The 27555-nt window shown below is 31.6% G+C and overlaps 1 protein-coding gene across 10 annotated transcripts in view; it reads right to left on the bottom strand.

Moving 5' to 3' along the window:
* LOC143073589 (nucleolysin TIAR-like) overlaps positions 1 to 27555 on the bottom strand; it is a 95094-nt gene that overhangs the window by 59023 nt on the left and 8516 nt on the right. For 7 of the 10 annotated variants that reach the window (XR_012977536.1, XR_012977535.1, XM_076249234.1 and 4 more), the window contains 2 exons: positions 24490 to 24525; positions 22525 to 22620 (listed from right to left, as the gene is read on the bottom strand). Coding sequence is in view for 8 of the 10 variants with exons in the window: in XM_076249234.1 (XP_076105349.1) it covers positions 22525 to 22620; positions 24490 to 24525 (132 nt within the window). In the remaining 2 variants the exon portion in view is untranslated. Of the gene's footprint in view, positions 1 to 22524; positions 22621 to 23048; positions 23096 to 24489; positions 24526 to 27555 lie in introns of those variants that run through there. The other 3 variants (XM_076249235.1, XM_076249237.1, XM_076249243.1) reach the window with 2 other exon arrangements.

The raw sequence follows: 27555 nt of genomic DNA on the forward strand, positions 1-27555 counted from the left end.
ATCTACAGGATGCGATATGTTTGAGAATGACATCTTAAAAAACAAGTCTAAATCATCTATAATTCTTTCATCCTTTCAACATCATCATTATATTCGAGTTGTATAATAAATGTATCAATGGTTTAAAGAACATGATGCTAGAATATCTATTCTAATTTGAAATGACATCCTTGTATAAAAACTTATAGACACATAATATATATCAACTCAGAGCCTAATCTATCATTAACAACTGATACTGTGATAATAATGATGTTTTTTTAAGCTTCAAAGTTTTTCATTTTCAGAATAAAAGGTCACAAATCTAGTAATTATCAGTTTTAATAAAAATTAAAAATATGAATAATATTCAGTAAAAAAATCTGCTAGTGTTTTTTTCTACCCTTGGGGGAAAGTTGTAATGAAAAAATATTGACAAAAATTAGGAAGTATCATAACATGTCAAAACCTGGAGAAAATCAATCGGTCACACAGCCATCTATAATATATGATCAATGGCTGGTCAATTATAAAGTACAAATTACATGAGTGTTACTTGAATCACTCAAAATTAATTTTCTACATATCCTTAGGGAGAGACATGTTGGCTACATATTAAAAGTACAATAATGTGGCTTAGAAACATTTCCCAAGGACAGCAGAAAGATATGTATGACACAGAAGCAGATGGTTCTACTATATACTAACATAACAATCCATAAGCTCTTTCCATGCAATTACATTTCCAATCTTCAGTCAAAATTCAAGGGGATGTCTAAAGAAAATCTAAGAGTGCATTTGTTTCTAACCCGAAATTTTGTCATCGATGACTATCGTTTAGTAAACGTTAAGCTGCTAGAAACAAATACATCGTTTAATAAACTTTATCGACCCCGAGTAGTCAGACAGAAATAGATTACACTCACGCACTGTAAACAAACAGGTAAAAGTGCTGGAAATAAATAACCAGGACTTTATGAAAACAACACGTGCTCGTAATTATTTAAACGACAGATGCAGAAACATATTTATCGTTTACACGTCTCAACGATAAACGATCAATGACTACGCGACTATTTTGCGCGTACATTGTTTATGTGAACGATGTCAACGTTGACCAAAAACTGTAAGAAACAAATGGATTGAACGACTACACGCGTAATCGTTTACATCGTTTAGGTTAGAAACAAATGCGCTCTAAATCTCAACTGTGGACAAGAAATAATTGAATGTTAATTTGATTTTCAAAATATAAAGCAGTAAAGAAAATACATGGCAATTTTGTTCCTACTTTGTATGGTTTTTAAATGCAAAAATTTATCTTTAATTCTTTCTTCTTTATCTATATACCTTATCAATTTGTTTTTATTGAGAAAGCAAAATACTTTTTCCCCAAAATGTATACTTTAACTTGTCTTTACTGGACTAGTTAATGGATGATGATAAGAGGCCAAGTGATGGATGAAGCTCACTTGGTCCTTTGGTCCAGGTGAGCTCAAATCTTGTACTTAGAAAATAAAAGTACTGCTAAACATTAGTTTTCTCCTTGATACACTTCAACTCTGCATTTTACCAATGATTTAAACATCTACTCCATATGTCATTAATATAAGTTGCATATGTATCTTTTTTTTTTATTTTCCAAATAAAAATATCTTTTAGAATAAAACTAAGTTAATAAAAATGTTAAGAATCAATTTTGCTTTATGTTCCTTTTGTAATTTTCTATTAGGATTTTTTATGATTAATTTATCAATTCGTCTTCAAGGTTGTTGTATAAATTATAAATATAACTCCACTGAACCGTTAAAAGTTATTCAATCTGAAAAAGAATGTCAACTTTTGCAATTCCGTGGGAAGAAGTATAATAAAGCAAGGAAATGCAGTCCATTTGCAAAATAAACTTGTCCATACAAGTATAAGAATTCTTTTTAGCTATTGTTAAGTGTTATAATGGTGATGATGAATTTGAAATGGTGAGATTACAAGTCCTGGTGGCTTTTGTTCTCCTTTGTTAAAAGCATCTTGTTGACTCTAAAAGCTTTCTATAAACACTAGGTGTCACTCACTCAACATTCAAATGTAGATATTTAAATTCTCAAATAAGAATTCATTGCCTTTACGACTCTCAGACCTATACATTTTAAAAAGTGATTTACAATTTGTTTTATTTAAAATAAATACGAAGATAAAATATGTTGTTAAAATCATGCAATAACTTATTCCCAGGAAACTTTTCTGTAGACTTTGAAATCTATTTATACCTCAGTTTTGTCTATGTATCATCACGATTGACTCCAGGGACTTAATTTGTTCTACCAAAAATCGGTAAATTTAATAAAATGAGGTTAAAATGCATTTTTATGAAAGTTAATAGTCTGGTTCACTTCCATTACTTCAAAACTGCCCTTGACGAAAAATTAAAAATTTCCATCATACTATTTTTTTTTTAATTCCATAAAAAAACCTTAAAAAGCTTCAATATCTGAGATATGTAGTCATGTTATGTCACAATTAAAATCACATATTAATTTATCAAATAATTTGAAATTCCTAAGCTGTGATGTCAAATCTAGCAAATCTCTCATTATCAGCAACATTTTTCTCAACTTCTATCTTAGGGACGACATCAAAAGATCGATGTAGGATAAAAAACTTAAATCAAATAGTTTGGGGGTGGGGGGTCAACATTGCTGCAAGTTTTGTTAATCCAAAATCGATTTTACATATATCTCTATTGGTCAATCAATTTTTCCCAAATAAAGTTAAGAGAGGGGTGTGGGGGTCGGTGAAAAAACTATGTGAATTAAGTTTTTTATCCTACACTGGTTTTTTATCCTACATTGAACTTTTGATGTCGTCCCTTATTCATTCAAAGTTGACTATAAAAAGGCTCAGCATATTAAGGTAAAAGATTACTATGCTGGCACAATATATTTTTGTTATGGAAGACACAATTTGATAAGACTATTGGTAGTATTTTAAGGGAATAATGCACTTTAATACATGACTATGAATGTATATGGCAAAACTGGCTGGCATAATATAATGTGACAATATGAGTATTTGGAAAAAAATGGGAAGTTTGGACTGACACTATATTTGAAATGCTTCAGCTAAAAAACATTTGTATCTGTCCAATCCTACAATCCTACTGAAGAGTTAACTAGGTCAAATTATTCAGACTAACACTTTCTGTAGAACTGACATTACAGAGATAAAGTTCAAGTTGAAGAGAGCATGCCAAAAACTATGATGGGAGTTTTTAACATTTATTCAATACCATCAAATAAAGTTTTTCACTTCTGATTTAACTATTGCATGTAACATATCATAAATTTTGGAAACCAAAATCCAAATGCTCATTAAACGACAACCATCTTAATCCCTTGATAAATCTAACAAAAAACTTCCATCATTTTACACTTAAAACAAATCAAAGAATCACAAGTTGTTTCTTAAATTGAAATTTATGAGTATATTTTCACTCTTTACTATACAATGAGAAATAAAACCAAATAATCGGGCAGTGCTGGTATAAAGATAGTGACAGTAACTGTCGAAACCAAATGGCATAATTCCAACAACACCACACTGTATTGTATCATGCTTGTCTCGTAAATGTTTGAAAAATTTCATATTTTATATCAACTTTTGATATGCTCCATCAAAAACATATATATTCTAGTCAATTACCGTATTGCTATATGTGTAAAATTTCGTGATACAATGGAATAAATAGAAATTTATAGCAGCAACTAACGTTAAAATATCATCTCCGATGATTAATCAAACAAACAAATAATACCCAAGTTACATTTCAATATTTTCACTCTTATGATCTGCAATATGCTTTCAAAATGTGGAATTTTTTTCAAAGTTTCAATCAATGATATTTCCCAATGGTGCAATATGTAAAAAATTGTTGACAGTTCAATATTTCCATCACTGCATTACTGAAGATGCTTTCACATAATAAACTCTTGTCAAATTATTTTATTTCCCATTCTCAGTTATATAATCAAATGAAATTTACACTCCATTGAGAAAAGTACAAGCAAAGATACTTCAGTAAAGTACATTGAATCATTAGGTCACAAAAAATGATACCAGTTTAACTATAAATTCTGCTATGAAATAGACCTCAGATTGGCTTGAAATTTTATAACTATCTAATTAACAATCTACAGAAGAAGCTGAAGGAAATCCAAATTTTCTAATAATGCAAAATGTCCTTAAAAGTTGTTACATTAAGATCAATATAAACAATCTTTTATCTTTGCCTTCATTATAGCTCATTAAAAGGTATAGATTTTGCTTAGTGTTGAAGGCTTTTTAGTGAAACGTGAATTTTATCTATAACCTACCGTCTTGCTCTCAAAACCTTTTTTGTTTTAAGTTTCTGACCTATGCATGTATGGAAAACTTCATACACAGTAGAAGATTTTTAATCAAGATTTTTTTCTCCTATCAATGGTTGTTAAATATCAAATTTAATATATTTTCCAACTTCGTGTCATTATAGTGGTCATTAATTTGAATTATTTTACACAAATTTTATCCATAATATTCGCCACAGAAAAATAAATTTATTAAAGTGAATGACAAGACTCCCACAGAATATAATGGAAAACTTCTGTTCAAGCCTGCAGGTTATCTGTAAGGATCATTTTTCTTCTAAATTAAAATAATGTTAGTCTATCTATCCTAGAATAAATTGAAATCGGACTGGCATATGTTTACAACAAGAAATTTCATCTCCAAATTAATGTTGCCAAGCTGCCGTTAAATAAGTATATTTTTTGGTTTGCTTTATATAGCCATTGCCTCTCTACTAAATATGTCTGGGTTTGAAGCAAAAAATTAATGTATTCTGTTCTTCAGAAATCTACATTTTTGCAAAATTTATTTAAAACTTTTCTTGAGCTTGACATACCATTTGATGGACTAATTGGTGTTTAACACAACTTTCAGCACTTAATTCCTCTTTTTTGTGCAGGTCATTTTTTATATAAGGAGGAAACCAGAGTCCCAGACAAAACCAGCAACCTTCTGTATCCTGTATCGTTAGGAAAACTATATATCTAAGTGAAATTAATATTGGAGTCAAATGCATCTGTACCACTTGCTGGATTAACTGACACAACCTCAGTGTTTACAGGCTTATTAGACCACAGTGGCCACAGTGGCCTTTATTAACAATTGAAGACTGTGTTTGACTGACCTTCTGAATCTTGATGTTTTCCAGTTTTTTCTTGGTTTTTGTGTGTTTTTGAGAAGCTGTCTCATAGCAACCAGAATTCTGTTATTCAAACTGAAGTATAATACGAATCAAAAACATAACATTTAGACTATATATAAAGACATCAAGTGCACTGAACAAAGCGGAAAAATAGCCAAGTACAAGTAAAGAATAAAATAAAAAGACTAGATTACAGAAAAGTAACCAGGGAAATTAAATATTCTCCAAACTTCATATAAATTACATCAGATCATTTCTGAAATTAGATGAGGCATTAAAAAATTCCGTTCTGCTATACGACTCTCAACAACAAGTCTCTAGCTACCCTAAATTGCAATTGGAAAAGAGTATACTGGTGAAAAAATCCATTACGATATTCAATTACAGTATAAATAATTCCGCTACAGGCATACTTACAAACTTCCCTTCAATATGTTATAATCTAATTATGACAGCAACACAGTAATGTGACTTTAATATTTAATGCTTAGATGTTATTGAGCTGACTATAGGGGTACTTTATTGTTACTCTACAATGACTCAGTAACTCTGTCACTAGGGATCTGATCAGTTAATAAACATGCAAAATGTGGATATAGAATATATATTCCACAATCGCTGTATCGATTGTAATGATTTAGACTATTTGTACTAACATGACCAAGATACAAGAGAGCAAATATTTATGTTGGCCAAATCCTTAAATTACTGTCAGATCATGTGCATTTTTACAGCAACAAAATTCAAGCAAAGAAAATATGACTGTTTTTTGAAATATTTCAGCATTCACTGCTATTGCCAAAAATTGCCAAAAATATCTAGCCCTAATAAATTTGACTTATTTTACTTTAAGAGTACTTTGGAATAATCAGCTTATCTATCATGACAAAAAATGTGGAAAAGAAGTCTTTTTGTTTTAAAAGTTGTGAGCTGTAAACTAGTAATATATCAAAAACACCATCACAGTTATAGTCAATAAATGGCAAAACAAAACTTGACAAAGTGGCAAAATTATACAATGAACAACTTAAATGTAAACACTACAGACAGATAATATATCAAAGCATAGAAAACTACTTTAGATTGTCCAATCAAATCTTCAGGCGAGAAACAGATTTTAAAAACGGGGAAAAATTGCATAAATTGTAAACAAGTAAAGTGGCATCGTAAGTCGTATTGGTGACAGACAAACATCCCGATACATCATAATTCTGTAAGATATTCATATATGACACAGTATCTATGACTGAATAATGACAGCCTCTCTATCATCAAAGATCAAATAAATACATTTATAACGTTAATATCAAATTATATAGAATAGTCAGAGACAATTGTGGGCAGGTAATTTTCTTCTTAACTAACTAATCCCAGACTCATCCATTATCAGAAATACCCTGAAGAATAAAAAATGAAATTAGTTTCCTTTTTACCAGCTGAAGCTGAGAATAAATGACTTTGTCTCATCTGTAAGCAGGCACTCGACTGTAAGTCAAATGACCATATCCTCACACACTACTGTGTTAATTGGAAGACTCTCAGATCAACTATGTAAACCTGGTGTTTGTAGCATGGAAAATTTAATAATCATTAACTCAGTCAGGGTACTAGATGCTACTGCTTTTAATTGAAATTATATTAGCTTTTCGTTCTGTATGAGGCCTGCTCCTGCGACAATAAATAAAAGAGAAAACAAATTTGAAATAAATTATTAAAGCAATTTAAGCCTAATAAATCTTAACTGATACAATGCTTACCACTGGCCTGTCAAATAACCGAGAATTATCAGCCTCTCTATCTAATAACGATCGTTAAACTGACATGTATTTTGTAACCATGATTATACAACGTAAAACTCAAAAGATGCAAGGTCTTGAATTTTAACTTAAGGTTCTCAAAATATTTTGAACAAAAAAATTATATATATAAATCCTATTTTAACAATGTCTCTAAAAGACTTAATTTAGACAAAAATAACAATACTTTTATCTTCCCATACCTGATGATTTGGCATTAAAATTAGAGAGATCATATCAAAGTGAACATGTGTACTAAGTTTCAAGTTGATTGGACTTCAACTTCATCAATAAACAGCTGCGCCATGAGAGCATGATACGCCCGACGTCTTGTGTGGAAGTTTTATGCAATAATCATTTATAGTTTCTGAGAAAGTTAAAGCAATAACCATATATTGTTTTTGAGACATGGCGGGACATGTGAAACCCCACCATGTTTTTTTTTTACAAAAACTAAAATCACTAAAATCACTAAAATAAAATTTTGAATCAAAACCCTCCCCTATATAACAAAATACTCAATAACTCAAAAATAAAATTTTGAGTCATCACCGAAAAGTATACAGATCTTTAGATTAATATAATAAAGAATTGTGTAAAGTTTTAAGCAATAATCATAAATAGTTTTTGAGATACGGCACAACATGTAAAAAAAAATACCCTCCCGCTTTTTTACAAAATACTCAATAACTCAAAAATGAAATTTTGAATCATCACCAAAAAATATACAGATCTTTAGATTAATATAACAAAGACATGTGTAAAGTTTAGGCAATAATCATAAATAGTTTTTGAGATATGGCGGGACATGTGAAACCCCCACCATGTTTTTTTTTACAAAAAACTAAATATCACTAAAATAAAATTTTGAATCAAAACCAAAAAGTATACAGATCTTTAGATCAATATAACAAAGAGGTGTGTAAAGTTTTAAGCAATAATCATAAATTATTTTTAAGATACGGCGCGACATGTAAAAAATCCCTCCCCCTTTTTTACAAAATACTCAATAACTCAAAAATGAAATTTTGAATTATCACCAAAAAGTATACAGATATTAAGGTTAATATTACTAAAAAGTGTATAAAGTTTCAAGCCATAATCAAAAATCGTTTTTGAGATACGGTGCGACATGTGAAAAAAGCACACCCCTGTTTTAGTTACAAAGTGCCGTAACTCAAAAAGTTTAAATCATATTTTCACCAAAAAGAATACAGATCATTTTACCATCATAAGAAACAACTATATTAAGTTTCATGAAATTTGGATAAGTCATTCTCAAGTTACGGTGCAACATGTTTACGCCGGACAGACAGACGGACGGACACCGGACATTTGTATACCATAATAAGTCTTGTCAAAATTTTGACGGGTGTATAAAAACTACCTTGACCAAAAACTTTAACCTGAAGCGAGATGAAAGGACGAACAGATGAACGAACGGACCTACAGACAGACGAACGGACGCACAGACCAGAAAACATAATGCCCCTCTACTACCATAGGTTGGGCATAAACATAAATGAAGTTGACACATATGTTTGCAATTTCAATTCAATAATGCAAATGATGACAATACTTTTAACATGTTAACCATTCAAAAGTTTTAAACCCAATGGACCATGACTAAAAATGCTGATGTGGAAATGAGAAATACAAATGCTTATACAACTCCATAACAAATATCTTAGACTTACCATAAGGCCCAAAAAAAATATTGTTTGTTTCCCCTCCCACCACCAACCAGGTAAAATCGCCGTGACTCAAAAATTTTTATTGGCCATTCTTGTCCAAAATTTTTTTTTTGCTATGTTGGTTTTTTGTCATACCTTTCTGATGCTGTATTCAACGAGCGTTTTAAATCAAGGCATTTTTGCATGGAAGCATCTATATGATTGGGAGTCAAAGAAAACAAACCATAATGCCTTGCCACACGATTTGATATTTGAAAATTAAAAATCTGAAGCATCTTTCAACCCACTGAGTGCACCTTGATTGTCTTTTACCTCTGTTACTGTTAAAGGATAAAATCTTTGAGTAAAAATGGTCTGAATCGTGCTTTGAAATCAATCTACTTTGTCTTTGAACAGGTTGGGCACAAGTCAGAAAATGTTGGATACGTGAAATTCCTGATTTCTGGTGTAAACAAAACCAGTTTAAATGTGTTTTTATTTTTCAATTTATGGCATGAAATTTACAAAAGGGCACGTTTTGAGTTATAACTGCATCAGTACTTAAAGTATTCTAGGAACAACAAAACATAAACGTGAAGCTTTGTTTTTTCTAGAACTGGATAAAACATACAAATCTTTTGTTTAGGAATTAATTGACCAAGCTGCATGATCCAGGTGTAACTGAACATAACTGAATTATGTTCACTTCTATTGAATATTTTTATTCATTAAATTTTGATTTCCAAGTCATTAACATATCTTTTTGTCATCTCATAATTGATGATCAAGGTATAAATTGGTGAACACAGGAATTGTTTTGTTGTGAGATATGCATGAAATAAGACTTGAAATAAGCTTGATTTTAAACACTTGCTTTCATTAAACATTGTTATCACATGAAGAATGTGTGCTTTTGTAGATTTCATACCATAAAATGAATAGGAAAAAGAAGGTTCCTTTACACTGTTTTTAACACCAGAAAACTGGGGTGTATACTGAATACAGGGAATACCCCACTTTTCTTGACTTATCTTACCTGTTGAATTCAATATAGAATAAAGGGCTGCGCTTTAGCGCATGATACGCCCGTTGCTCTTTTAACTTGTCTTTTATGCTTTAAATAAATTTATATGATCAACTAGAAATATATATACAAATCAAAAGGGATGTTACATTAATATATTCACCAAAGTTTCATAAAATCCCCCTTTTTTAAGTATAAAAATTCATTACTTAAGAAAACGTAAAATCTAAAATTTATAAAAATGGAAAGGGAGCTTATGTCAATAGATATAAACAATTTATCAAAGTTGCATAAAATTTTGTGAAAGTGTTAGTTATTGTCCCAAAATTGGAAAATCCCCCCTTTTTTAAGTATAAAAATTCATAACACGGAAATGTAAAATCTGAAATTAATAAAAATTGAAAGGGAGCTTACATCAATAGATATAAACAATTCACTAAAGTTTCATGGACATTGGTGAAAGCCTTTTTGAGTTATTGTCTGAAGTGTTGAAAATCCCCCTTTTTTTATGAATAAAGCCCCATAAATCCAAAACTTAAAATCTGAAATTTATAAAAATTGAAAGGGAGCTTAAATCAATAGATATAAACAATTCACCAAAGTTTCATTGACATTGGTGAAAGTCTTTTTGAGTTATTGTCCGAAGTTTTGAAAATCCCCCTTTTTTTATGAATAAAGCCCCATCAATCCAAAACTTAAAATCCGAAATTTATAAAAATTGAACGGGAGCTTACATCAATAGATATAAACAATTCACCAAAGTTTCATGGACATTGGTGAAAGCCTTTTTGAGTTATTGTCCGAAGTGTGGAAAATCCCCCCTTTTTTATGAATAAAGCCCCATAAATCCAAAACTTAAAATCTGAAATTAAAAAAAAAGGAAAGGGAGCTTACGTCAATAGATATAAACAATTCACTTAAGTTTCATGGAAATTGGTGAAAGTGTTTTTGAGTTATTGTCCGAAGTGTGGACGACGGACGGACAGACGGACGGACAACGGTATACCATAATACGTCCCGTCTAAAAGACGACGGGCGTATAAAAATTATATCAAGAAATAAAATAAAATAATTTGCCTACCTACCTACCCATACCCTAATAACCTCAGTCGGGGAGGGGAAACAAAGATATTTTTAATGTTGGCCTAAGTGATACCCATACACTGATCAAAATCAAAACTTTAAACCATTCGTAATTTTATAGTCAATAGACCATTGGCAAACAAGCTGTTGATGCAATTATATCTAAATTTTAAAACATGCAATCACATAAACTATCCAAATTAGAATCTAACACAAAATGTACAAAATAAATACAAAAGAAAAACATAAATGCGCTGTTATTTATTTGATTTAAAACAGATTCATAAATGAGGTGCAAAATGAAATATACACGGAACAAAATATCAAGAAATATTGGAAAAACATGTCACTGAGGAGCAGCATCTTAACTTCTTCCTGAAAACCTATTAATGTCCTGAATGATGAAATGAAGTGGTCACATCCGAAAACCGTGTCAACCTAAGTGGTACTTATATGATACATATGTGGGAGAAATCTGTGTGTTTTAGGCTCCTTAGAGACCAAGATGCATCTTATAAGCATCTCTAAGTTTGAATAGGGTAGTCCTAATTTATACTATAACCCTAACACTTGTCAAAACCGTCAACCAAAAGAACAGGTACCCCTAAAGTAACAGAAGGTAATTTCATCATCTAATTTTAAGCCATGGTAGTTATGTTGGTTAATAGATAAGGTATATATGTGATTGTCATTTTTTAGAGACTTTATCATAGATTTGTACTAATTAGTGTTATTATAACTAGTATTATCATTTTTTGTAAGCAGACTCTCTAATCTTTTAAATAGGCTTGTTTCTGCTTGCCAAATAATAAACCAAAACAAAGAAACACAAACTTACTATATTTTGTTTTGTCAGTCAGAAATTCATGCTGACTCATTGGTTTGTTAGTCAACCATTATGGAAAAGAACTTTTTAAAATAAATATAACATGAAACATGACAGAACTAGAATCAAACATTACAATACATTTAGAAACCCTAATTATTTTCATAATTTCAATTTAAACATGCAATGACCTTAAAGACAATTAGCTCTCATGACAACTGAGATGAGACACATTAAAGTTGAACATTCCTATCTATGTTCAAAAGACCCTTGCATGTTTTGGATGTTTTGAAAATTAAAACAATATCCTCCACTACAATATGTTTTCATTGATTCTATTGTCATCTTCTGTCAGTCGAGCTCGGTAAATATAGTAAATCACAATATCTGAACGAGTTAATTTATATAATTACACATAAGTGGCAGTGATTACCGAGGCATTCATCCATTAGCAAAATAATATCTCTGTCACCGGATTAATAATGTCAAACCTTCCAAGTTTACTTGTAAACACTTTCTTAGACATGCAACAACCAAATCCTGATTACTTCCCTTTGTTTAAACGCTAATTATGTTTAAACTGCATGAATAAACCTATGTTTATCAAACAGAATAACCAAACTTAAACGAAAGAAAACCTATAGAAAATGACATAATAATATCTCTTAAGTGTAATAAGTTTAATCTCTTTTCAATATCATAATTGTTAGTCCTTGTTCTATATGGTAAAATAAGGATATAAATCCTGAAACTACACAAACATAAATCTACAATGTTGGCAATTAACCCACATTTAAATTTTCAGCGAGAAATGTAATGTCATTATAAAAACAATTTTAATGTTGCCTGAAACAATAGAGATATAATGGATGAAAGTTATCTGCTGTGATTTTGTCACTGACAGACTGAATCATTATTGTTATTTAATTATCCTTATGTCGTTTTATCTCAGCTTACCACGGCTGAAACTAGAACAATATATTTCTGTTCGGTGTAATACCACTAAAGCATATTACTCAGCTAACACTTGAACAGAAACATAACCAATGTATGAGGAAAGAAACATTGCTTTCTGTAAGGTGAAATATCACAAAAGCTTACCACTCGGCTGAAACTAGAACAGAAACATGACCAATGTATGAGGAAAGAAACATTGCTTTCTGTAAGGTGTAATATCACCAAAGCTAAACACTGGGCTGAAACTAGAACAGAAACATGACCAATGTATGAGGAAAAACATTGCTTTCTGTAAGGTGTAATATCACTAAAGCTTACCACTCGGCTGAAACTAGAACAGAAACATGACCAATGTATGAGGAAAAACATTGCTTTTTGTAAGGTGAAATATCACCAAAGCTTACCACTCGGCTGAAACTAGAACAAAAACATGACCAATGTATGAGGAAAGAAACATTGCTTTCTGTAAGGTGTAATATCAAAAGCTTACCACTCGGCTGAAACTAGAACAGAAACATGACCAATGTATGAGAAAAAACATTGCTTTCTGTAAGGTGAAATATCACCAAAGCTTACCACTTGGCTGAAACTAGAACAGAAACATGACCAATGTATGAGGAAAGAAACATTGCTTTCTGTAAGGTGTAATATCACCAAAGTTTATTACTTGGCTAAAACTAGAACAGAAACATGACCAATGTATGAGGAAAAACATTGCTTTCTGTAAGGTGTAATATCATGAAAGTTTATTACTTGGCTGAAACTAGAACAGAAACATGACCAATGTATGAGGAAAAACATTGCTTTCTGTAAGGTGAAATATCACCAAAGCTTACCACTTGGCTGAAACTAGAACAGAAACATGACCAATGTATGAGGAAAGAAACATTGCTTTCTGTAAGGTGTAATATCACCAAAGTTTATTACTTGGCTAAAACTAGAACAGAAACATGACCAATCTATGATTAAAGAAACATTGCTTTCTGTAAGGTGAAATATCACCAAAGCTTACCACTCGGCTGAAACTAGAACAGAAACATGACCAATGTATGAGGAAAAACATTGCTTTCTGTTAGGTGTAATATCACCAAAGTTTACCACTCGGCTGAAACAAGAACAGAAACATGACCAATGTATGAGGAAAGAAACATTGCTTTCTGTAAGGTGTAATATCACCAAAGTTTATTACTTGGCTGAAACTAGAACAGAAACATGACCAATGTATGAGGGAAAATATTGCTTTCTGTAAGGTGTAATATCACGAAAGTTTATTACTTGGCTGAAACTAGAACAGAAACATGACCAATGTATGAGGAAAAACATTGCTTTCTGTAAGGTGTAATATCTACCAAAGCTAAACACTCGGCTGAAACTTGAACAGAAACATGACCAATGTATGAGGAAAGAAACAAAGAAACATGCAAGGTGTTATCCACCAAATCCTAGCCAATTTAACAAAGATTAATAGGGGAGAATCAATGGTGGTATTACTCAGCGTATTGTACTGAGCTGATATGACAACAGTCCAGGTCATGCCATAGAAAACCTCAAAATAATTCAGATCAAGAAATGAAATAATATGTACTAATATGTACAAGTGCAAAAGAATATCATGCAAGTAAAACTTAGTGAATGTGGGTGGATAAATGCAAGGGACTCTATAATAATATATAGGGAACAATAAAAAAAAAATCCACTTCTGAAAGCAGGGGGTCTTAATAAATCAAGGGCATCAGAATGTTCTAGAACATAAGTTTTTCCCTTTTCTGAACCATTTTTTCACAGATGTGCTTCTTGTAACAATTGAATGGTAATGAAAATTATCTGGAAAATCACTGTCCATATAAAATTTCAAAACATTTCATCTGTAGCATTTTCTTTCTTTTTTTTCCTTTTATTTGCATTACTTGTTTTTCTCAATCCTAATCATGTGAGATCACAGATTAAAACCATCAATCCTATTCCACAAAACACCAATTTCAAAGAGAATAGAAAAGCAATAGAAGCAGAACACCAAATAATGATCCTGTTTCATCAGTTAAATGTAATTCCCATTACAACAAGAATTAATGCCTCAATAATTTGTAATGAATTTTGTTGACAACAATCAGTTGATAAATATTATGCGTTTTTTGTTTAGGATGCAAAAATCAATTCATAATCTTTTTATCATTACCTGAAATTTTCCCCTTGAAAAAATATATGCCGATTCATTACGGCTGCAAATACAGTAATTAATTATTTATATTTTCATTTATTCAGCCTAATCATTATTTGAAAAAAATAGTGAAAAAATATTCTCGAAACAGGCCGTACAGTGACCTATAGTTGTTAATTTCTGTGTCATTTTGGTCTTTTGATGAAAGTTGTCTCATTGTCAATCATACCACATCTTCTTTTTTATATCACATGAAACATTTTTTTTAAACTTGACTTTTTGACAGCTTTTCTAAATATTTGTCAATTACATGTCCAGCATTATAAGCCAAAAATACTGTTTAACCAAGTTCCCTGTATAGCAAATTCTTTATTGAAGGAAAAATCTATTTGAATGTCTAGTAAAAAGTCTTGTCCAAATTGTTTGATCTAGTAAAAACCCTTTGCCAACTGGATCAACAAAAGAAAATGGACTTTGCTTCCTTGAAAACCAAAAGTACACTGGCCAGCTACTTTGCTCTATGGATCACTTTTCCACTAATTAGACTGCCAAGAGTACATTGCCCAGTGGACCAGTTTCTTTGTACCTTGGACCAGCAAGTCTATATTGACAAGCAAATGTTCCCACTTGGATAACCAATAGTTCATCAACCAATGTCTTTGTACCTTGATCAGCAAGAATTAATTAACCAGCCAGTTTTCACCCATGGATAACAATAGTTCGTTGACCAGTGTCTTTGTACCTTGGATCAGCAAGAATTAATTAACCAGCCAGTTTTCACCCATGGATAACAATAGTTCGTTGACCAGTGTCTTTGTACCTTGATCAGCAAGAATTAATTAACCAGCCAGTTTTCACCCATGGATAACAATAGTTCGTTGACCAGTGTCTTTGTACCTTGGATCAGCAAGAATTAATTAACCAGCCAGTTTTCACCCATGGATAACAATAGTTCGTTGACCAGTGTCTTTGTACCTTGGATCAGCAAGAATTAATTAACCAGCCAGTTTTCACCCATGGATAACAATAGTTCGTTGACCAGTGTCTTTGTACCTTGGATCAGCAAGAATTAATTAACCAGCCAGTTTTCACCCATGGATAACAATAGTTCGTTGACCAGTGTCTTTGTACCTTGGATCAGCAAGACTTAATTGACCAGCCAGATTTCACCAATGGATCACTAATAGTTCATTGTCTATTGTCTTTGTACCTTGAATCAGCAAGACCTAATTGACAAGCATGTTTTCACCAATAGATCACCAATAGTTCGTTGACCAGTGTCTATGTACCTTGGATCAGCAAGACTATATTGACACGCCATGGTTTAGCTGCTTCACCTCCTGAATTATTAGCAGTACACTCTCAAGCTCTCTTGCCAGAAAGATGAAAAATGGCACTCTGTCCCCATTGTTTTGCTCACTGGCCAGCTATCTTTCCACATAGTTGACAAAGAGTACATTGACTAACTGCCATGCCAACTGGATCTTTCAAGTCGTCAAAAAAGCTTTGTAAAATATCTTAACCATTTCAAATGATTCCTAATTATACAAAAGTACTCATTGACATTTTTATACCACTTATTGGCACTTAAGTCACATGTTCAAAGAAAAGAATGCTAATAGGAAAATCTCTTATATAAATACACAAAAAAATTACTCCTAATTATTCTTGTATCTTGCAGATTTCTGCTCTTTTCAAAGCAAACAAGGAATACGTAATGAGAAATGTCATATTCAGCCTTCAAACAGATGTGTTTGAGGATTATCGTTTCAGTCATTACAGAATTAGTTGTTCATGAATAGCCTTACAATAAATTGTCATTCAAACCGTGTCTTCAAGAATTACTGCTTAACATGAAAACAAAAGACATTTTCTAAAATCCAACTCTTATTCTCAATGTTTCCTTAATTCCCTATAGTCTACTTTTTGATATCTCTTTTCAAGTCGTGCCATAATTTACAGTTAGGAATCGAGTCAATAAATATCCAACTATTCAGACAATAGCTATGTAGTATTCACATTAAAAGTCCCACTCGTTCACCATCTATATAGATCAATATTAAGTCTGTAGAGGTCTTCAAAGGTAAATCATATATATATAAACTATGATGTTTTTAATTCCAACTTGAAGCCTGCCACAAATGACAAAAGAAGGAGTTTTACTTAAGAGAGACTATTTTCACAAATTGAAATACTGAGGAAATAGATTGATAATCTCCCCTTTTACATGTGGGACCAGGATTATATTCCTTTTAAGCTTTACATCCTTAGGAAGTGTTCTGCAACTGTGTAAAGTTTCATCTCTATCCATCGAACAATTTATGAGGAGTTGCGTTTACAAGGCACATGGACACATACACAGACAGATGGGCTTGGCAATTACTATATACTCCCATAAAACTTAGTTTGCAGGAGCAATTCAGAGAGAAATAAAAAACTAAGTCTGTATAATGCTTACAACATTTTTGAGTACAGCAACCAAGGGCTTGGGACAGGCACAAGAAGTGGTAGGGTAAAAATGTTTGCTAAGCATCCCCTTTAGAACCTTCCCACCTTTTTTCTTCCCTGGAACAGTGCTGTAACATTAGTGGACCATTTGTGGACTGTCATCACGGTTTTTTCTCCTTATTGCAGCTTAGCATTTATAAATGGAAAATTTGATTGTCAAAAATGAACATCCTTGTTTTCAAAATTCCAATAGATGAAATTTATTTTAAAATGAACATTATAAAGAAGCATTTTCTTCTAGAAATATAAAAATCCTAAAATAGAAACTGGATCTATACACCCACCCAAATTATATGCCATAAAACTTTTCCAACAAAAGTAAGACCAATAAAGAGTAAATTATCTGTCAGCAATATCTTTTAAAAAGAATAAGCTCATACTTTAACAAACATTAATATTCATGCTAGTAAAATGTGTAACCTTAGTTCTAGTGAAATCAACAAAAGTCAGTATACATGCACTTTATATGTATAACAATGTAGGACTGACTGAGTTATGTGTGAAATAGATTTCTGTTGGAATTTTTACCTAATGCAGACCAACAAAGTTCATTTCACATTAAAAATAAGTATACAAGCAACACAACTGTGTGGCCATTAAAGTTAATTTAACAATCCTGCTGAGTTGATAGGAATATAATATAGCATGAAAGGTTAGCTATGGAAAAAAGTGGAATTTTAATACAACATGCCAACTTAATCAATATATAACTCTAAGCTTTTTACTGCATCAAACAATGGCCGTCTCTGACACAAAGACATGAAAATCCCATCTGTTTCTTTGCCTGAATCACAGGAGAAACTTGTCATTGGTCTTGTTTAATTATGAGGGATTACCAACATCCCAAGCTTCCGCCCTAATAAACAATCGTTGTAGAAAGAACCTATATACAGGCCTTATACTGAATTTCATTTTGTTATGAAAAAAATGTTAGTCTGTCACAGAACATGCTGTAACTTTGCATAACCTTTAGGATAACTGTGAATTACATGTTTCTACTTTCAATTTAACCATATCAGACAATACATGGAAAACTTGTAAGCAGAAATATGTTTAAATACAGAAATTGTACTGGATGTTTATGAATTCCATGCTTGCTTATTATAATCTGTATGCATAAGAACCAGGTCTGAGCTGGGACAGAGACCACAACTGTCAATGTAAACTGTAATGGAAATAATATTCAGATATTTGTAACAAATACATGTTAAAGATGCTCATACAAATCTTTCATTTCATTATGCAAGTCCTTAGAATAAAATATAAACTTAAAGCATATACATCAATACTGGTTAGTTGTCCCATTGGACTTATGTTTAGAAATCCAGCACAAGTATCCCCAGTAGGACACATGTTTTAAGTACATAGCTCATCACATGTAACCTCTTTGGTACATATTTAGGTATCTAGCTCAACATTTAAGGACCCAAAAGAGCATATTTAACCCCACTATAAGAAGCATGTATCAAGGTTGCTATTTTACCCAACTCAAGATGTATGCACTAATTGAAAAGGTAATTGTACATTAGCTGCAATATGCCTCAATAAAAATGATGTCTTTGTTTGCTTTCTCTTTCCATTCAAAAGGAAGATTGATGTGTTTAATCTATTTTTCTAAAGTTAAGACAGCTCAGGGCAATTTATTGTACTTAAATTATTAATTCTACAATCTACAGTCTTGTTGAACTTTCCAGCATTTGATGGCATATAAAACATGACTTATGAACAAAGCTGTCAGCTGAAATGTCTACAGGGAATTGTATTGGACATATTTTGTGCACCTTTAAAGTTGTATTTCCTTGTATTTCGTTAAGATAGTCATATTAGTTCATGGAGATAATGAACAAAAATTAAATATAAATAGGAAGAATAAAGATGGCAGGTTTTGAGGCTTATGATGAAGTTATTATGCAGAGTGTGAAAATACGTAGGGAAAATCTCAAGTGACAAATACTTTTGGCCATGTACTTAAAGTCATCTTTTTCTAAAAAGAACTACCGGTATGATTGTCAATATAATTCAACTTCTTTCAGCTTAAAACCAGATGCTCCACAGGGCACATCTTTATATGACTGCAGAGGTCAAACCCTGAACAGTTGGGGCAAGTATGGACACAACATTTAAGCTTGATACAGCTCTGAATTTTGATTGCGATAAAATTGTTGACCCAACATAGGTTTCTGACACAGAATGAATGTGGTCTAATGAACTTAAAATGGTTTTTTTTGGACATTTACCTATTATGGTCCAATATCCAAAATCTAAATACATGGTTAGATTCAGCATATCATAGAACCCAAAGAATTCAATTTTTGATGAAATCAAATAATGTTCAATTTTAGACCCTTTAGACCTCAATGTGGACCAATTTGATAACCGGGCCAAAATAGTAAAAATCTAAATACATGGTTAGATTCAGCATATTGAAGAACTCAATATATTCAATTTTTGTTGTAATCAAAGTTCAATTTTGAACCCCGATTTTGACCAACTTGAAAACTGGGCCCATAATCAAAAATCTAAGTACATGTTTAGATTCGGCATATCAAAGAACCCCAAGAATTCAATTTTTGTTAAAATCAAACTAAGTTCAATTTTGGACCCTTTGGACCTTAATGTAGACCAATTTGAAAACAGGACCAAAAATTAGGAATCTAAATACACAGTTAGATTTGGCATATCAAAGAACCCCAATAATTTAAGTTTAATTTTGGACCCTTTTGGCCCCTAATTCCTAAACTGTTGGGACCAAAACTCCCAAATTCAATCCCAACCCTCTTTTTGTGGTCATAAACCTTATGTTAAAATTTTCATAGATTTCTATTCACTTATACTAAAGTTATTGTGCAAAAAACAAGAAAATGCTTATTTTGGGACCTTTTTTTTGCCCCTAATTCCTAAACTGATGGGACCAAAACTCCCAAAATCAATCCCAACCTTCCCTTTATGGTCATAAATCTTGTGCTTAAATTTCATAGATTTCTATTAACCTCTACTAAAGTTAGAGTGCGAAAACGACAACTGCACCAAATTTCAATTTTTGCGGTCGTATAAAAAAGGCTTTCAAGTAGCATTTATATTTACCAAGCCTTTGCGACACAGGCTAAATTAGCATAACAAAAGTTTGTCTCATCCATATTCATATTTTGCCTGTGAATTAATACACATCATACACTTACTATGTAAATATTAGCTGTGTTCTATTTTATTTTAAATATATGCAAGTCAAATAGTCATGAATTTATGTATAGTTTTGCTATTTTTTTTAATATTCTGTCCTATTAAGGCTGTATAAGCCATGAAAAAGGTTATTTACAATGTTTTTTTGGAGTTCATAGATTCAACATTTGATTTTGCAAAAAGCAGTCTGATAATTTACAGATAGATTGAAGTTTAATTGATTCAGTACGATCAAGTATCAATACATGTACCATGTTTCTCCTAAACCAAAAATAAACCACAAAGGGTATAAAATTATTGCTCGCTATGAAAATGGATAACAAAAATCTCTTAATATGTAAAAATAGGATGAGAATGTATTTCCAACATGCAATAATACCATATAAATAGTGTGATTCTAATGTTTGAGGCGTTAAAATCCACACATTACCCATTAATAGTTAATGATAAAACCCTAAGACTTCTATTACTGTTGATGCATTTAACTTTGATAAATTCCCTGCTTCCTCATTAGGCCTCCAAACCTTGAAACCGTGGGCCATCATCAACGTTTTAGTCAGATGGAAACTGTTGAAATATTTAATATTTTATTAAAATATATGATTCATTGCAGGTTGTCTATGACATTTCTTATTTTGTGGACTCAATAAGTATTGCATAACTTGTGTCATTTCAATATTACTATATCATGCTTGGCAAAGTCAACGACTATCCTTGCATAATATATATAGTTCGCTACAGGTGTCAGCAATCTTGATTAACCTTTCTAGTCGTCTATGAAGCGAGATTTTGCAGGCATAAAAGTTTAAAGTATGATTACCACACTCAAAATTCAACCAATTAAAATGCTGGATTTTGTGATTTCAGCATTAGTTTTAGTTTAAACAATATTTATTGAGATAAATCAATATTAAGGAAGTTCGCTACTCATTTTCAAAATAACAAGCTTGTCATAACACTAGTATATATTGATAGGGGTTTAATAAAGGAACCAAAAAAGCAAAACATAAATATAGGTCAATGTGCTTGTTTTCGAGATATTAGCCTTTGAAAATTTGGCGGGAAAATTATCTCTTTTGATTTTTCATTGCTTTATCATTGACAAGTTAAAGCTCTCAAAAACTATTAAAAAATAACAACGATTTTATAAGACTTTTACAGATGGTTTATAATCATACATATAAAAGATTTATAAAAAGAAAAATGGGGGTCAATGGGCAAAATTTTTTATGGCATTCAAATGGATAAAACCAGAGGATTCTGAAAATCTGACAAAAATCCCAAAACATGACAAGCGAACATCCTTAAATGATTAAAACGAATACTCCAAGAACAGTTCTTTTAATGAAATTGTTACCATTTACGAAAAACCTCTCATGAATAAGATGTGAACACGTACATTCAACCCTACACAAATTTTCCTATTTAAATGTATTTTTTATATTTCTTATAGACATAAAAAGTAATTGGTCAGAATCATCAACAATTTTATTATTCATATTTATACTTTTATGTTATATATAACACAGTCACTTACCTGCCTCTGTAATCTGACTCCCAAAAACCTACCTTTCTATGCAATCTGTTCTTTCTACTTTTAATCCATAGCTCACTATTTTTTCAATAGAATGGTGCCTGTTTTCTACCCCCTTCTCAATGGACTTTATAAATATATACATACAATTGACCCTTGTTATTCTTGAAATGACTTATGATATCACTTAGACTACTGTGTATTCAAGAATCATTGAAAGTTGGAAAGATTATATATGAACATCAAAATAACAAAACTGTGCACCTTAGTGTCCATTTCTTAATATGGCCATCAGTATTTGGGTTTTGTGGAGTTTTTTTTTTTTTTTCAATCGTGCAATGTGAAACAACAAGTCAATCTCATGACGATGTAATAATAATGATACACATTGTAACTTACCCTTCCCATGACAATGTTATAACAATAAATGACACTATTACACATTGTGACTTACCCTTCCCATGACAATGTTATAACAATAAATGACAATATTACACATTGTGACTTACCCTTCCCATGACAATGTTATAACAATAAATGACAATATTACACATTGTGACTTACCCTTCCCATGCACATTCTTTTATTCATGGCAGATAGAGCAGCTGCAGCATCTTTATGTTCATAGAATTCAACAAAGCAGTAAGGATCTGCACCAGGCTGAAAAAAACACAAAGTTACTCAAATCTCAAATGGAATATTCAATGTTTTAAGCTTTTTTTTACTGATCTTGCATTTTTTGTAGACTTGACCATAAAAAGTCCAAATGGTTTAGGCTAATTGACAGTACAGCTCCCAAGTCAATTTGAAATGTTTTTGTTTCTTAAGGAAAAAAATCCAAAAAGATTTAAGATGGACTTAATACAAAATAGAAGAAAAGCAGAAAATTTAAGCCATAACCATGTGTCAATTTAACAAATTTGTCAGAAGTGTGAATTTTGCATATTTTCATCAGAATGTTATGCATGTATATTCCCTAAAAATCATGTTGACAACTGTTATAATTGTTTGCCTGTTTATTAACAGCAAACTCTAAGTGTACAAATCAGAAATGGACTATATAATGTATAAAAACAAAAAGTCCATACCCACGACTTGTCATCAGACCTGATACTTGTGATGTCTGGCTTTGGACTTCTTCAGCCAACCTTAAAGACAAGTTTTCAAAATGTTTGCAGTCAAATGTTAAAAAATTCAAAAAGTAAAGAAAATGGTCTTACCTGGTGATGCCTGCTTTATTTTTAATTGAATTTTTGTAGATATCCCTCTTCTCAACTCTCTGTTGATAAAATCTCTTTGCAAGAGCGTAACACTTTTTCATTTCAAAATTTCTTCAAACTGATATTTTTCAAGGCAATGCATTACAACAGATTTAAAACTGTCAGATAAGTTCTACCAATTTTGAAATCAAACAAATCAAACTAACAAATAAGAGCTGTACATTACTTTATATAATACAATAACATTTCAGTGGTAGGTCAGAGGAGATCCCTATTTCATTGAAAACTTACCTTTATTTTCACATTTTGATGGGTAACTGTCAATCTTTAAATGGAAAGTAACATTTGTGATGTATTAAGTGGTTTGTAAGCTGTTCTGCCACCTTTCTCTGAGAAACTGTTTAAATAGGGCTTATGGATACAATATACTTACTGTTTTTATCACAACTGATGTAAATATTTATACCAAGACATAAGTACTCCATGAGCTACCACTGATCATGAGCTACTAACTTCTAAATGCAAAATCAGTAATTCAACAATATATAGATCTGTAAAACTCTGTTCAATCATAACAACAGAGCTTTTTTCTTCTGTATCATTTTCATTTTGGTATTTTTACCTCCATTAACTTACAAAGAGCAATAACTCTTGTTTGATATGATTACTATTTTTAATAGGCTGAACCATGCAATGTTTAAAGATCTCAGTAAATCCTCTAGTTTTTCCTAACAGAAACTCATTTCAAAAGCTTTTATGTCATATCTTTCAATTGAGTCTGCTAATCTTTTAGAATATTCATTTTAAAAAGTAAGTAAGTTTCCCGACTTCTCTATCAGACCTTTGACACAGAACCATAAATGCAATTTTGCAGAACATTTGCTTGTTGTTAAATACTTGGTCAGAGTACAATATCTAAATAATCTTCACTTGTTAATCTCTATGATAGACTCTATCCTATATAAATAACTTATCTCTCCTACTTTCATTTGTGTAAGTATATTTAGAACTATATTTATAGACGACCTCAGATAGAATACTTCTCAAAAGCAGAACCCCCTGTCCTAGCAAAACACAAAACTTTACCCATTTTGAAAGTCAGATTTTGGTTCCATCTATAATTCAATTTTTAGCTACATATACTTTAAATTTTGATACTGTCTACAACGAGCACATGATTTTTAGCTACATGTACACTGCTTCTTTGATTAATCTAATTTGAACTTGAAAGAATTTAATTGAGAATCTATAAACATTATAACGTGGTTGAGCGGCGCCATGTAATATAAGATAATGAAATAGGACCTACTTCTGCAGCTGGATCCCCTCTGGCATTGGTCATAGTCTGGAATAAAATCAACATTTTCCAGTGGTTATGGTATTAAACTAGTATGGTGTTAGTACAAGTATATTCACGATTCAATATTTAAAAATAAATTAGATTTATTGATAAGCAAGTCTATATATCTGAATAAATTGATGAATTATTTTGGAAAAAATACAAGATACAGAATGCGCTTGTTTTTATATATTATATTATAATTTTGTGTGTTCAAGTTTTATAAAAAAAATAATCATGGACTTCCTGAAAATCTGAAATTTCAAAATGATTTTTGGCCAACAATTAGTCTCGGAATTTTGAAGTGCAGAATTGCAACATAAAAGTAGCTAAAACTGAAAAGTCTTAATAAACCAATGAACTTAAGTCAATAACTATTTAGATTTTTACTTGACAATTTAGAGAAAAGTTTGAATTCTAACCCAATTTGTTTAAACCTGCAGTGTTCTCCCCAGAAATTTTGGATAGCATCACATTTTGCGTAAAAAAAAATAACTGTATTTTTTTTAATGTCGTTTGTCGCGTCGCGTTGATGCTTTATTTCCTTTATATGTTTTAGTTTATATTGTTCAATTCATAACTGAGAATACAATTAAACTATAACCACAAAAACAGTTGTTTCAGTTTATGTCTTCTTTATTCATTTATAGTTACAGAATTATTTTTTTCCTCTTGTGCCAAATAAAAATAAATATGTGGTTTCAGTTACCCAACAATAAGTCAAATGAATGAATGAGGGGGGATAGGACCTTTATCGGGACTCCGGGATCGGGTGTTTTTAAGCTCGGGATTTCGGGATTGACCCTTTCGGGATCCGGGAATTTTTTCTTCGAATTTCGGGACCTCGGGATTTCGTGTTTTTTAAGCCCGGGATTTCGGGATGTCGTGTTTTTAAGCCCGGGATTTCGGGATCAGGACCCCTCCTACCCTCCCTCATGAATGGTTCATTACAGTGCAACCTGTATTTATACAAAACTAAATTATCTAGTACACAAAATTAACTACTTTTTATATTATATCAAGTAAAGATAAAGTAGCAAAAGAAGCAAAAAAAAATCAATTTAAAAACTTTTTTTTATCATGTTTATGAAATTCATTGTTTCATGCCACTCAATGAATTAGTCCCAGTTGTTTCTTATCTTTACTTCAAAATCATATGTATTTTTAACAAAGTTATCTAACAAATAGTCTGTTAATGCGTAGTTTTCTCTTTTGGTTTAATTTTTCTGTCTACTGTCCATCTGTTGTCATTATCGTGAAAATGCGGATTTTTGTCATATCTGGTCCGGTTCCGATCCGTAGTTTACACAAAAATGTGCAATGGCGGCCGTAGTAAAATTTACCAATCGTAACTACTCGGCCATTCTCGCTACGCAGTACAATAGCTATTTCTTCGTGCAACCAGAAAGGCCGAGTTGTTCCGATTGTAAAATTTACGATAATGAGTCCGAGAATAAACATTGTTTGACAAGAGATTGTGAATGAATAAGACGCTTTTAATGCATTAAATGGATTAAAAATAAACTTAAGCCAATTATGATAACTTTTTATAGAAGTATTAAACTTATTTTAGCTTTAAACCTCTCGTATTACCGGAAGAGAAAGAAAGTAATTTTTGGAGAGTTGCACAAATAAACGACCTTTTTAAAAAAAATAAAAATCGTTTTAATCTCTGAAATTTCGTAATACAAAACGTTGATTTCGAATTGTTTTGTGATTGCATTTCTCCATGTCGATATTGGTGATTGCAGACACGTGGTATTAGTCATGTCACAAGTGTCAGCTTGGGATATTCGCATCCAAACACTTTTACAGTTATCACCCTGAGGGCAATTAACACCTAGCTATTTAATCTCTTAATTGCCTTTAGTGTCCGACTTAAAGGGATTACAATTAAAGGTGATATAACTTTTATGATCATAATCGATAATAGATGAAAGTTCAAAATTGAGGACAAGTAAAATAGCATCTTCAAAATAATTATAGCGTCGCGGGAATTATTATAGCATCACGGTGAAAACATATAGCGTCGCGGTACCGCGACGCTAAAACGGCCTGGGGAGAACACTGAACCTGTGAACAGTGTTGAACAGTTCAGACCTTTATTTTTGTCCCAATGAACCAGTACAGTTTGGGGTCTGTCAAGCATCAGTCATGGTTTTTCAAATACGTTTCAGAACAAGTAAAGTCCAGTATTGTTAAATATCAGTTGAAACAATTGAAGTAAAATGAAGACGTTTCTTTTAGTAAGTTGAAATTCAGTAAAGTACAAAATTGGTCTAGTCAGTCACTCTTCCAGGAATGTTGTGTCCTCAAAGGGTTTAGGTTTTAGAAAATTGCCAATCTTGTGTATATATGTATATCTAAGAAACAATAAGAGTATATATAGCTTTTCCTAATAGTTGAATATGTTTACGGTAATCACAATGAAATGCATTAAAAGGTAAAGACAAAGATTTAATTTCATTTGGCCTATGATAGCCCTTTTATAACTGGTAACATCCTGGTGAACAAGTGTTTATTGATTTGATAAAAATGACAATACTTAAAAATAAAACACATGTACATATAAAACATATATTCCTGCAACAACAACATAAGTATGATGAAAATGAATATCATGAATTTCTACATTCTTAATTACTGTTGTTGGATCCACATTTGACTGACAAGTGCAATATGCTTTCAAAATAATATACTACTAGAACACACCAGCAAAATCGCTGGCATTCAGAGCTTGGTTGAAAGTATGTAAACTGTTGTAGGGAGATTTTTTGTTAAAGATTTTGTGTCTGGAGAATTTCAGTAAAAGAGATCATGTCTGGGGAATTTCAGAAAAGGTATCAAAATTCATAGGTACTTGGAAACAGTTTCAGCCCTCTCCCTTGTTTCCAAAGTCCCAGTTATTTATTTGTTTCTGTTAAATTCCATTATTTTCGTGTTTCTGTATTCTATGAACATACGTATCCTATAAATAAAGTGTATTTGCTATAAACTAACAATTTCAAGTTTCTTCTCCCAGGTGGTCACTGCTAT

Source organism: Mytilus galloprovincialis, chromosome 4 (assembly GCF_965363235.1).
Source record: "Mytilus galloprovincialis chromosome 4, xbMytGall1.hap1.1, whole genome shotgun sequence".
Classification (NCBI taxonomy): domain Eukaryota; kingdom Metazoa; phylum Mollusca; class Bivalvia; order Mytilida; family Mytilidae; genus Mytilus; species Mytilus galloprovincialis.